Source organism: Salvelinus sp. IW2-2015, linkage group LG32, assembly GCF_002910315.2.
Source record: "Salvelinus sp. IW2-2015 linkage group LG32, ASM291031v2, whole genome shotgun sequence".
Lineage (NCBI taxonomy): Eukaryota > Metazoa > Chordata > Actinopteri > Salmoniformes > Salmonidae > Salvelinus > Salvelinus sp. IW2-2015.
In genome coordinates, this window is record NC_036871.1 from 33776783 (window position 1) to 33791386 (window position 14604).

General features: G+C 40.7%; 1 protein-coding gene across 1 annotated transcript; it reads left to right on the top strand.

The window, feature by feature from the left end:
• Window positions 1–1415: 1415 nt before the first annotated feature.
• On the top strand, window positions 1416–14286 carry LOC111956401 (carbonic anhydrase 4-like). The gene is made up of 8 exons (XM_023976864.2): window positions 1416–1482; window positions 1574–1600; window positions 1788–1958; window positions 3624–3772; window positions 6414–6509; window positions 6615–6693; window positions 6863–7026; window positions 14033–14286. Exons 1-8 carry the CDS (start codon window positions 1416–1418, stop codon window positions 14237–14239), a joined length of 960 nt encoding a protein of 319 aa, XP_023832632.1. The 3' UTR covers window positions 14240–14286.
• The last annotated feature ends 318 nt before the right edge of the window (window positions 14287–14604 follow it).

The window sequence follows — 14604 nt, forward strand, 5'->3', positions numbered from 1 at the left end:
TCAGAATATTTCTTTTTTGGAGGTCACTCTCTTTTCAATGAGATTTTATTGGGAATCCAGATTTCAAAGCGACTTTCTTGCAGTTCCTATCGCTTCCACTGGATGTCAACAGTCTTTAGAAATTGCTTGAGGTTTTTCCTTTGAGAAATGAAGAAGTAGCACTGTTCAGAACGAGGATAGAGGGAAGTGTACTCTTTGTTGGAGGCGCTTGACCCGAAAGCTCGCTGCACTTTGTTTTCCTCCGATATTGAACATAGTATATCCCGTCTTATTTTATCGATTATTTACGTAAAAATATACCTAAACTTGTATTAGGAAAGTAGTTTGAAATGTTTGGACAAAGCTTACAGGTAACTTATGAGATATCTTGTAGTCATGTTGCGCGAGTTGGAACCAGGGTTTTTCTGGGTCAAATGCGCCAAATAAATGGACATTTTGGATATATATCGACGGAATCAATCGAACAAAAGGACCCTTTGTGATGTTTATGGGACATATTGGAGTGCCAACAGAAGAAGCTCTTCAAAGGTAAGGCATGAATTATATCTTTATTTCTGCGTTTAGTGTCGCGCCTGGAGGGTTGAAATACGATTTTCTGTGTTTGTTTGCTGGGGTGCTATCCTCAGATAATAGCATCGTTTGCTTCCGCCGTAAAGTATTTTTGAAATCTGACATGTTGGCTGGATTCACAACAAGTGTAGCTTTAATTTGGTGTATTGCATGTGTGATTTCATGAAAGTAACATTTTTATAGTAATTTTTTTAAATTTGGTGCTCTGCATTTTCACTGGATTTTGGCCAGGTGGGACGCTAATGTCCCACCTATCTCAGAGAGATTTTAAGAGAGTCTTCTAAATGTAAATGTAAAATAAACACTTGCAAAGTACACTGCGTATTATACTAATGAGCTCCACCCCCGAACAAGACCAAATTTGGTTGACCAAATCTGAACCAATCATAAATGTCTGTGTTTAAAGAGTTTGGACAGTACAGTACAGCACAGTACATGGCAGTACAGTAGAGCATAGTTGAGTAGGGTCCAAACTTGCCAAGGATGTTAAAAGGTGGTTGAAATATGGTCAGTCCGCCGTGGCCTTGATTTCAACATCCACAGATGGCCTTGATTTTAGCGTCCATAACGTCCGCAACGTCCACAGATGGCCTTGATTTTAGCGTCCATAACGTCCGCAACGTCCACAAACATAGTGGTCTATGTTTGCGTCAAATCAAAGCTGATCCGGACGGGACCAAATCTGAACCAATCACAGACGTCTATGTTTTTGAACTTTGTGGATATTGTGGACATTGAAATTAAGGCTGGTCCATACTGGATCAAAACTGTACGTCTGTGGATATTGAAATAAAAGTCAAATGGATGTCCGGCTTCCTTTATAATTGTCTTTTCCTTGCTTTCAGATGAATCGACTTGTGGTTATCAATGTGGCTCTATTTGTCCTCACTGCAATCAGTGCTGCAGGCGGTTGTAAGTGATTATTATATTATTTTGTTGCCCTGTGACTGTCTCCTACTATTATTTTTGTGACACTTTGCATAACTTTTTCCCTTCTTATCAGCGTGGTGTTACCATGATCCTAGTTGTGGTAAGTATTGGTTTTACCCATTGGTTACAGTGTCATTTTTATTCACAAATTGTACATGAAGCATTTGCTTTGAAATGATTGTGATGGTGGTGGATAACAGACCATATAATTAATGTGTTAGCATATAATGTGACCCTTATAAACATACGGTACATTGACACCATGGTATGATTGATTATATGTTAAGGTGACACCACTTGGCCCACCATTGCCACAGAACATTGCAATGGATCGCGACAGTCTCCCATCAACATTGTCTCCGCATCGGCAGTGGTTGATGCAACCCTGACAACCTTCACCTTCACCAAATACGGAGACAATTATACAATGAAGAATATCAAGAACACTGGCAAAACTGGTGAGGAGAATGGATGGATGCCTTGCCTCTCAATCCATACACTCAAAGTCTACACTTGAGGAAAATTCCTGGTTTGGTACATACAGTGCATTCGGGAAATATTCAGACCCCTTGACTTTTTCTACATTTTCTTATGTTACAGCCTTAAAAAAAAAAAAAAATCTCCTTATCAATCTACACAATATCCCATAATAAACAGAAATTTTTGAACATTTATTTTAAAAAACAATATGGAAATATCACATTTACATAAGTATTCAGACCATTTACTCAGTACTTTCTTGAAGCACCTTTGGCAGCGATTACAGCCTCGAGTCTTCTTGGGTATGACGCTACAAGCCTGTATTTGTGGAGTTTCTCCCATTCTTCTCTGCAGTTACTCTCAAGCTCTGTCAGGTTTGATAGCTGCACAGCTATTTTCAGGTCTTTCCAAAGATGTTAGATCGGGTCAAGTCTGGGCTCTGGCTGGGCCACTCAAGGACATTCAGAGACTTGTCCCGAATCTACTCCTGCGCTGTCTTGACTGTGTGCTTAGGGTCGTTGTCCTGTTGGAAGGTGAACCATAGCCCCCAGTCTGAGATCCTGATAACTCTCACAGGTTTTRATCAAGGATCTCTCTGTACTTTGCTCCATTAATCTTTCCCACAATCCTGACTATTCTCCCAGTCCCTACCGCATCCCAAAGCATGATGCTGCCACCACCATGCTTCACCATAGGGATGGTGTCAGGTTTCCTCCAGTTGTGACGCTTGGCATTCAGGCAAAAGAGTTCAATCTTCGTTTCATTAGACCAGAGAATCTTATTTCTCATTGTCTGACAGTCTTTAGGTGCCTGTTGGGCTACCATGTGCCTTTTACTGAGGAGTGGCTTCCGTCTGGCCACTCTAACATAAAAGCCTGCTTGGTGGAGTGCATCAGAGATGGTCGTCCTTCTGGAAGGTTCTCCCATCTCCACCAAATAACTCTGGAGCTCTGTCAGAGTGACCATCTGATTCTTGGCCACCTCCCCGACCTAGGCCTTTTCCCCTGATTGCCCAGTTTGGCCGGGCAACCAGCTCTAGGAAGAATCTTGGTGGTTCCATACTTCTTCCTTTTAAGAACGATGGAGGCCACAGTGTTCTTCGGGACCTTCAATGCTATAGACATTTTTTGGTACCCTTCTCCAGATCTGTGCCGGAGCTCTATGGACATTTCCTTCGACCTCATGGCTTGATTTTTGCTCTGACATGCACTGTCAACTGTGGGACAGGTGTGTGCCTTTCCACATCATGTCCAATCAATTTAAATTACCACAGGTGTACACCAATCAATTTGTAGAAACATCTCAACGATGCTCAATGGAAACAGGATGCACCTGAAGTCAATTTAGAGTCTCATAGCAAAGGGTCTAAATACTTATGTAAATAAGGTATTTCAGTTTTTAATTTATAATACATTTCCAAAATTCGAAAAAACTGATTTCACTTTGTCATTATGGGTTGTGTGTGTAGATTGATGAGGACGTTTTATTTATTTATTATATTTTAGATTAAGGCTGTAACTAACAAAATGTGGAAAAAGTCAAGGGATCTGAATACTTTCCAAATGCACTCTATGTACCAAACATGGAATTTGTTAGAAATGTAACCAATTCCTCTTGTTTTGTTGGTGTTTTCTTTCTTTCAGTCATAGTCAAGCTGAGGAGTGGAGTCCAGGTTACAGGTGGGGCACTGTCTGAGGCCTATGACAGCCTGCAGTTTCACCTCCACTGGGGGAACGGTACCTCAGTACCTGGGTCGGAGCACACAGTGGATGGAACACGCTACCCCATGGAGGTATGGGAGGTTCAACACAACATTACTGCTTTCCGATTCTCTAACCTTCTCCAGAAGTGTCCCCTCATTCARGCCCCCCTCACTCTTTCATGGATTGATGCAAGCATGGCTGGAGGGAGTTTCCACTATATTGCAAACACTAGTCCATTCCTTTTAAATTCATGAAAGGAAGTGTATGAGTACAGTTATGAAGCAGGGTAGAGAATCTGAATTTAGCCCATGTCACATGGGGTGACACTTCTCATACTGATGCACATCAGTGGCGGTTGGTGCCGTTTAAGATGAGGGAGGTCGATTAAAAACATTTATGAGCATGTCCTTGTTTCTATTACAGCATATTGGATGAGTGTCATTCATATTCCATTCACCCAGCTCAATGTAACATCGATAGGTTTAGGCTACTACATGATACTCAATTGTTCCCTATACACATCATGAGGTTGCTACAATCTAGCCCATGAATAAAGTGTTTACAACGTACAGTAGGTGCACAGGTTAAGAGAAAATGTTGAGATGTGACAGTGACACATTCAATACTGCCTTGCACACGCTTGCCTGCATATAGCTGATCTAGGGTGTAATCCTTAGTTCAACAGTTGCAAACGAGAGATTCTATTGGACAAATTCAGGTATGTTTATCCCTGTTTCATTCTGTTTGCTTCCGTTTAAGAAGCATTTTTTTCAACAGAATCGGCAGTATAAATACACCCCTGATCACACATAAACACAGTTCACTTTCAAAGCAGCCACATAAACAGCATGACTCATTTGCTCATTGTATAATTCCTTCGCACATTTACGTGCTCTCCTCCTCTCGCCTTTTCTATTCGCTTGTGGACTTCAGTGGACAACATATCAGCTGTCTGTAACCAGGTGAAAAAACCTTTCCAAGAAAAACCTTAATATAATAACCGCTAACCACTACAGACAGCCTACATCGTTGTCACCATATTAGCTAATATCATAGTCAACATAGCTACTAGAACTAAAGCATTGGTAAACCTGCTGCAATCATGCAGTACAGTGTACAGTCAGAAAGCAGTTTAGTAGTTACAATAAATTAATAAAACCAAAAGCTTACCTTGACTTGGAAGAGTTCCAGTGTTGGATAGCCATAGCCAGCTAGCTAACATAACATCCCTCTCTGTTTGAGTAGATTTAACGAGCTAGCTGCATTTGCTATCTAAGTAAGTGAAAGTGAATGTGATATTTTTTTTAAGAAATAGCTAGCTTCCTCGCTCTCTCTCTCTTTCTTCTCCTTCATTTTTGAAGAAATGTATTTGTTCAAAGCTGTTCAACTATTGTCTTTCTCTCTCTTTGAGTCAACTACTCCCCACATTTTATGCACTGCAGCGTTAGCTAGACGTAGCGTATGCTTTCAGTTTTTTTTATTTTATATTTTTTTATTATTTTTTTTTTTATCCATTATTTTACCAGGTAAGTTGACTGAGAACACGTTCTCATTTGCAGCAACGACCTGGGGAATAGTTACAGGGGAGAGGAGGGGGATGAATGAGCCAATTGTAAACTGGGGATTATTAGGTGACCGTGATGGTTGAGGGCCAGATTGGGAATTTAGCCAGGACACCGGGGTTAACACCCCTACTCTTACGACAAGTGCCATGGGATCTTTAATGACCTCAGAGAGTCAGGACACCTTCAACGTCCCATCCGAAAGACAGCAGCCCTACACAGAGCAGTGTCCCCAATCACTGCCCTGGGGCATTGGGATCTTTGTTTAGACCAGAGGAAAGATGGCCTCCTACTGGCCCTCCAACACCACTTCCAGCAGCATCTGGTCTCCCATCCAGGGACTGACCAGGACAACCCTGCTTAGCTTCAGAACAAGCCGCAGTTGTATGCAGGGTGGTATGCAGTACGAGATTCATTCTCTGATCCTTTGATTGGGTGGACAACATGTCAGTGCAAGAGCTCTGATAGGTTGGAGGACATCCTCCAGAAGTTGTCATAATTACTGTGTAAGTCTATAGAAGGAGGTGAGAACCAGAGGAGGAGGAAAACTAGCTGTCCTTTGGCTACACCATGGTACTACCATAAAGAGTGCTGTTGAGGCTAATGTAGACCTGCATTGAAAAACTGTGTGTTTTAATAATTATTTGGTGATGTGAATATACTGTATTGAGTATAGTTTTATCTAAAAAGGATAACCTTTTTAATCTTTCACTCTTTTTATTTTCATGAAATTCACTGAGGAGGATGGTCTTCCCCTTCCATCTCTGAGGAGCCTCCACTGATGTACATATACCATACTGCCATGGATCAATGTCAAGTTATTTGTTTAGGCTTAGTACAGTGTGATTATTCCCCCCCCCCCCCCCAGCCAAACTGCAGCCACCAACTTGGTTTACTAGAAAACTGACGAATGGGTAAATGTAACCACTCTCAGATTTTCATAGATAGTGCAATAGTCTGACGGTTGTACTGAACTTATGAGGCATTTATAAATTATATTCCTCAAAATCAGGGGGCATATATATATATCATTAATTTAAATGACCTTTGAAAAGCTTTAAATATGGCAGATTGTAGTCTACCTTTTTTAAATGTATCATTACAACYTTTGAATTTTCCAATGGATTCAGATAACTTTTTAGATCAACTGTTATGCTTCACTTTTCAGTTGCACATAGTAAATGCCAAGTCTTCGCACAACGGTAACACGACCACGGCCGTTACAGACAGCACGGGACTCGCTGCTCTTGGTTTTTTCATAGAGGTGAGCGGATCCTTTAACCTTCCTAGAAATGGCATCCATTTTTCCATTTTAGATTGGGCATTTCAATGTTTTATTGCTGATTTTTGTTATAATTTTTTGCAACAGACCATGCCGGGCAATGTGACTGGTTCCCCAGCAGCATGGAATACTCTGACATCATACTTGGCCAACATCACACTAAAAGGTGAGAGGAGAGATTTAACTGGTTCTGATTTGATCAAGAACTACTTCCTCAAAATAAAGTTTGGAAGAGGGATTTGTTATTCTCTTTGAATTCAAAATGAGTGATTTTATTGTTCAATTTCAGTAGCATATGATTTTAGTATATGTTTTTTCTTTCTTCCTTCGTTAAGATGATATTGTGAACATTACTCATGCTATTTCATTGGATGAGCTCCTGGAAGGGGTGGACCGTACCAAATACTACCGTTACAATGGATCACTGACTACTCCAAATTGCAATGAGGCTGTGGTTTGGACCGTGTTCAAGGACCCTATCAAAGTCAGCCAGGACTTGGTGAGTTTGTGAAACAATTTTACAATAAACTGAATAACATTTCTACCTCCTAGAATAGCTCATCTATATATATATATATACGGTGCCTTCGGAAAGTATTCAGACCCCTTGACTTTTTCCACATTTTGTTACAGGCTTACATTTTGAAATAGTTTTTTCCTCTCAATCTACACACAATACAAAAATAATAAAAGAAAATAATTTAAAAAATGGAAATATCACATTTACTCAGTACTTTGTTAAAGCATCATTGGCAGCGATTACAGCATCGAGTCTTCTTAGGCATGTCGCTACAAGCTCGTCACACCTGTATTTGGGGAGTTTCTCCCATTCTTCTCTGCAGATCCTCTCAAGCTCTTTTAGGTTGGATGGGGATCTATTTTCAGGTCTCTCCAGAGATGTTTAATCGGGTTCAAGTCCGGGCTCTGGCTGGGCCACTCAAGGACATTCAGAGACTTGTCCCAAAGCCGCTCATGCGTTGTCTTGGCTCTGTGCTTAGGGTCGTTGTCCTGTTGGAAGGTGAACCTTTGCCCCCATTCTGAGGTCCGGAGCGCGCTGGAACAGGTATTCATCAAGGATCTCTCTGTACATTGCTTCGTTCATCTTTGTCTCAATCCTGACTATATCTCAGTCCCTGCCGCTGAAAAACATCCCCACACATGATGCTGGATTGTTATCCTTCTGGAAGGTTCTGTGTTCTTGGGGACCGTCAATGCTGCAGAAATGTTTTGGTACCCTGCCTCACATCTGTGCCTCGACACAATCCTATGCCAGAGCTCTACGGACAATTCCTTCGACCTCATGGCTTAGTTTTGCTCTGACATGCATTGTCAACTCTGGGACCATATATAGACAGGTGTGTGCCTTTCCAAATAATGTCCAATCAATTGAATTTACCACAGGTGGACTCCAATCAAGTTGTAGGAACATCTCGAGGATGATGTTTTTAAGGCTGTAACGTAACAAAATGTGGAAAAAGTCAAGGGGTCTGAATACTTTCTGAAGGAACTGTGTATACATATACTGTATATAGACACTATATATTAAAAAGTATTTGGACACCCCTTCGGCTATTTCGGCCACACCTGTTGCTGATAGGTGTATAAAATCGAGCACACAGCCATGCAATCTCCAAAAACAAAAATTGGCAGTAGAAGGGCCTTACTGAACAGCTCAGTGACTTTTAAAGTGGCACCGTCATAGGATACCACCTTTCCAACAAGTCAGTTCATCAGTTTTCTGCCCTGCTAGAGCTGCCCGGTCAACTGTAAGTGCAATTATTGTGAAGTGGAAATGTCTAGGAGCAACAATGGCTCAGCCGTGAAGGGGTAGGCCACTCAAGGTCACAGAACAGGACCGTCGAGTGCTGCAGTGAGTAGCACGTAAAAATCATCTGTCCTTGGTTGTAACACTCACTACCGAGTTCCAAACTGTCTCTGAAAGCAACGTCAGCACAATAACTTTCCATCTGGAGCTTCATAAAATGGGTTTCCATTCGAGCAGCCACACACAAACCTAAGCTCACCATGAGCAATGCCAAGCGTCGGCTGGAGTGGTGTAAAGCTTTCCGCCATTGGACTCTTGAGCAGTGGAAACGTGTTCTCTGGAGTCATGAATCATGCTTCACCATCTGACATTCCGATGGACTAATCTAGGTTTGGCGATGCCAGGAGAACGCTACTTTCCCCAATGCATTGTACTAAAAGTTTGGTGAAGGAGGACTAGTTGTTTTTCATGGTTAGGGCTAGGCCTCTTAGTTCCAGTGAAGGGAAATTTTAACACTACTGGTCCTTTGTACTGTAGCTCAGTTGGTAGAACATGGTGCTTGTAATATCAGGGTAGTGGGTTCATGTCCCTGGACCACTCATATATAAAATGTATGCATTCATGACTGTACAGTGCCTTGCAAAAGTGTTCACCCCCTTGGCGTTATTCCTATTTTGTTGCATTACAGCCTGTAATTTAAATCGATTTTTATTTGGATTTCATGTAATTTACATGCACAAAATAGTCCAAATTGGTGAAGTGAAATGAAAAAAAGTACCTGTTTAAAAAAWTTCTAAAAAAATTAAAACGTAAAAGTGGTGCGTGCATATGTATTCAGCCCCTTTGCTAAGAAGCCCCTCAATAACATCTGGTGCAACCAATTACCTTCAGAAGTCACATAATTTGTTAAATAAAGTCCACCTGTGTGCAATCTAAGTATCACATGATCTGTCACATGATCTCAGTATATATACACCTGTTCTGAAAGGCTCCAGAGTCTGCAACAAAAATAAGCAAGGGGCACCACCAAGCAAGCGGCACTATGAAGACCAAGGAGCTCTCCAAAAAGGTCAGGGACAAAGTTGTGGAGTGTGGCGGAAGAATCAGAATTAGTTGTGTAACATAGATAATTAAGATGTCTTATCTGCATAATATGCCTATGTGATATACTTGTTATTAGAATGTATCCCTTCGGACTCTGGTGTTGGCAGTTGCATTTCTTCCCTCAGCTGGGGCTCAGTCACCTGGGGCCCAGAGAGGGGAGAGGTCAGGCTTGTCTTTCACATGTCCCTGGTGCTATGCAGAATATCAGAAAGGGAAGAGGACAGGAGGGAACATTGTCTTCATATGTGAATGTGTCTACCTATTCTTAAACCATGTGAAGGGATGGCGTGATTAATGGGGAACCAATTACTTGTCTCCACAATGTCTGTGCGCCAGTCACTCTCTCCTTTGGCATTGGGGATGTGTGTGGTAGTGTCTGGAACCATTGTATGTCATCTCTAATGTTGCACTTATCCTGGGATAGTGTATGACCTAGAGGCTCACTACCCTCAGTGAGCTTGTCCAGGAGTGTGGTCAAGAAGGGGTTTTACTTGAGATGGGAGTATCTGGGGTTGACAATTGATTTATGCCATTGGATGAGTTGGTGTTTTTGTGCTATGAAGTACCAGGAATGAGCGTGGAACCTCGGCTTAGGGGCCAAACTGAACGATAATTTATAGCGAATGCTATCTGGCTACGGGATACTCAATTCTCATTTAAAAAGTCTTACCTTGTGACCCGTTCAAAACATCTGTGATTTGTTATGTTGACTAGGGGGTGGAACTTGGCTATGAAAGACCTTTGTACTTTTGTCTCGCCGCTCTCAACGAATCATCAAAGAGACGGTGATTCGTCGACTAGCCATTGCTATTGCAAAGCTCTCACTATTAAAGATTTAGTTTAAGTGTAACTCTGACTTGTGTGATAAGTTTGTCTCCTCATTTGATAGTAAAGAAATTAACCACCACAGGAGAGTACAGATCATGGTTGGGCTTTAAAAAAATATCTGAAATTTTGAACATCCCACAGAGCACCATTAAATCCATTATTATTATTTTTTTAAAGAATATAGCACCACAGCAAACCTGCCAAGAGAGGGCCACCCACCAAAACTCCCGGACCAGGCAAGGAGGGCATTATTAATCAGAGGCAACAAAGAGACCAAAGATAACCCTGAAGGAGCTGCAAAGCTCCACAGCGGAGACTGAAGTATCTGTTCATAGGACCACTTTAAGCCGTACACTCCACAGAGCTGGGCTTTACAGAAGAGTGGCCAGAAAAAAGCCATTGCTTCAAGAAAAAAATAAGTGTGTGTGATTAGGCAACCCTCATGAACTGTAAATCAGTAATTTACAGTTCAAAATCAGTAAATCAGTAATTTACAGTAATGACCAAAATTTGAAAATGTTATAAAACGGAAACCAAATGTCCAAGAGACTTTATTTGATGACTTCCCGGAAGATCTGACCCTGGGGCACGGCCCGTGGCAGTCTGCGAATTTTAAAAACATTCGCGGACGTCTAGTAAGGGACTGTACATTTGCAATATGGAGATCCTCATCAATCATACAGCAAATGTCATTTGCGTCCCTTAAGTAGGGAAGGCCCTTTCCTGTTTCATCATGACAATGCCCCCATGCACAAAGTGAGGTCCATACAGGGATGGTTTCCCAAGATCAGTGTGGAATAACTTGACTGGCCTGCACAGAGCCCTGACCTCAACCTCATCAAACACCTTTGGGACGAATTGTAACGCCGTCTGCGATCCCAGCCTAGTCGCCCAACATCAGTGCCCAACCTCACATATTCTCTTGTGGCTAAAAATAATCAACTCCCCTCAGCAATGTTCCAACATCTACTGGAAAACCTTCCCAGAGGAGTGGAGGCTGTTATAGCAGCAAAGGGCGGGACCAACTCCATATTAATGTCCATGACTTTTGGAATGAGATATTTGATGAGCAGGTGTCCACATACGTTTGGTCATGTAGTATGTGTGTGTGTGTATATATATATATATTTGTATGTATGTTGGAGCCCATTTATCTATTTTACAACATATATATATATATATATATATATACACTACCTTTAAAAAGTTTGGGATCACTGAGAAATGTCCATGTTTTTGAAAGAAAATTATATTTTTTGTCCATTAAAATAACATCAAATTGATCAGAAATACAGTGTAGACATTGTTAATGTTGTAAATGACTATTGGCTATTGGTGTTATTAAATGACTATGATTATTGGAAACGGCTGATTTTGAATGGAATATCCACATAGGCGTACAGAGGCCCATTATCAGCAACCATCACTCCTGTGTTCCAATGGCACGTTGTTAGCTAATCCAAGATTATAATTTTAAAATGCTAATTGATCATTAGAAAACCATTTTGCAATTATGTTYGCACAGCTGAAAACTGGTGTTCTGATTAAAGAAGCAGTAAAACTGGCCTTCTTTAGGCTACTTGAGAATATGGAGCATCAGCATTTGTGGGCTCGATTACAGGCTCAAAATGGCCAGAAACAAAGAACTTTCTTCTGAAACTCATCAATCTATTCTTGTTCTAAGAAATGAAGGCCATTCCATGTGAGAAATTGCCAAGAAACTGAATATCTCGTACAACGCTGTTCCCTTCACAGAACAGCGCAAACTGGCTCCAACCAGAATAGAAAGAGGAGTGGGAGGCCCCCGTACACAACTGAGCAAGAGGACAAGTACATTAGAGTGTCTAGTTTGAGAAACAGATGCCTCACAAGTCCTCAACTGGCAGCTTCATTAAATAGTACCCGCAAACACCAGTCTCAAAGTCAACAGTGAAGAGGCGACTCTGGGATGCTGGCCATATCTCAGACTGGCCAATAAAAATAAAAGATTAAGATGGGTAAAAGAACACAGACACTGGACAGAGGAAGATTGGAAAATAGTGTTATGGACAGACGAAGTTTGAGGTGTTCGGATCACAAAGAACATTCGGGAGACGCAGAAAAAATGAAAATATGCTGGAGGAGTGCTTGACGCCATCTGTCAAGCATGGTGGAGGCAATGTGATGGTCTGGGGGTGCTTTGGTGGTGGTAAAATGGGAGATTTGTACCGGGTAAAAGGGATCTTGAAGAAGGAAGGCTATCACTCCATTTTGCAACGCCATGCCATACCCTATGGACGGTGCTTAATTGGAGCTAATTTCCTCATACAACAGGACAATGAACCAAAGCACAGCTCCAAACTATGCAATAACTTTTTAGTGAAGAAGCAGTCAGCTGGTATTCTGTCTATAATGGTGTGGCCAGCACAGTCACCGGATCTCAACTGTATTGAGCTGTTGTGGGAGCAGCTTGACCGTATGGTACGTAAGAAGTGCCCATGAAGCCAATCCAACTTGTGGGAGGTGCTTCAGGAAGAATGGGGTAAAATCTTTTCAGATTACCTCAACAAATTGACAACTGGAATGTCAAAGGTCTACTTGGCTGGAATTGTTGCAAATTGAGGATTATTTGACGAAAGCAAGGTTTGAAGGACACAATTATTATTTCAATGAATAATCATTATTTATAACCTTGTCAATGTCTTGACTATATTTCCTACTCATTTTGCAACTCATTTCATGTATGTTTTCATAGGAAACAAGGACATTTCTAAGTGATGCCAAACTGTTGAATGGTACATTTGGGCAGTCTTGATTTTAAAAAATGAACAGAAATGAAATGGTTCATTGGATCAGTCTAAAACTTTGCACACATGTTTCTGCCATCTAGTGTCCAAAATCAGAACTGCACTGGGGTGCAATAATACATTATGGCCTTTCTCTTGCATTTCAAAGATGATGGTACAAAAAAAAATACCAAAAATGTTTTTCTTTTTATTATCTTTTACCAGATAAAATGTGTTATTCTCCTACATTAATTTCCACAAACTTCAAAGTGTTTCCTTTGAAATGGTATCAAGAATATGCATATCCTTGTTTCAGGTCCTGAGCTACAGGCAGTTAGATTCATTTTAGGCGAAAATTGAAAAAAATGGAAGATCCTTAAGAGGCAAACATATTATGTTTTGTTGACATTTGGGAGGTTTACTAACACATTTTTCTGCCGTTAAACTTTATATCTGACATGTACTTTAGGTTGGATGGAAACCTGGTCTATGTGATGTACTCTATTAATTGGCTCTGCAAGAAGTCATGAACATACAGATCCTGTATCTTAATTTGAGCCAGTTTCGCACAGCAGGAAAATAGTCCTGCATCAACAGGAAATATTAATTGTTATATGGGTTATACATGGATATTTTGTAAAGGGATGGTACATTTTCTTTAAGGAAAATCAACTTCGAAATGTTTAAGTGGAAATTAAACTTTATAAGCCTTTTAAAATATTGAACACAGTACAAGTTTGCATGTTTTACTCTGCAGGAAAGTTCCTGCAACAACAGGATGATCAAATTAAGATATGGTCTCTGTACACACGTTTCAGAAATGTGTCTCGTTTTGATCCAATGCAATGACATAAATTAAAGTTGTTGTTTTTGTGATCTATTTATTTTTTTAGACACCAATTTGCCTCAAAGTTTCAGTTGATTTCACGTTACTGAAACTAGATGAAACTAGATGTTGAACTGACAGTGGGTTAAACCATTGGGCCAGCCTGATGTCACACTTATGTCTATGATCCAGTAATTAATTTACTTTTTCCACTCAGATTGATCTGTTCAGCACAAAATTGCACATTGACCACAACTCCACCTCTGACTTGATGACCAACGTCTTCAGAAACAAAAAGCCTGTCAACGGCCGGGTGGTGAGAACCCAGGGCAGCTCATCCACAGCCCTGCCACCATCGGGAGCCTCCACAACGAACTCCTCTCTGGGCCTCATGGCCCTGGTCTGGATGCTGCTGATGGTTTAGTTTCTATGAGTAACGCCTTACCTGAAGTGCACTGCCATGTCTCCATTAAGCCTCAAGCTACCAACGTATTTTACATACGCCAATTACCAACTAGGGTCAAATTTACTCAAAGGCGAAACTATTGGAAAAAGCAACAATCATAGAAAAATACAAACTTATTAAAACATCATTATTTAGACATGTAATTAATGTTATCTGAAATAAATAGTTCTTATTTTAGCTAAATTTTCTAAAAGAAAATATATAATGTTCCTTTATATAAAGTGCATTTTTTTTCCAAAGTACAATCCACATTATTTCCATGGTAGTACAAGGCCAATTTACCATAATGTGATAAAAGTATAATTTAGTTTTCAGAATGTAAT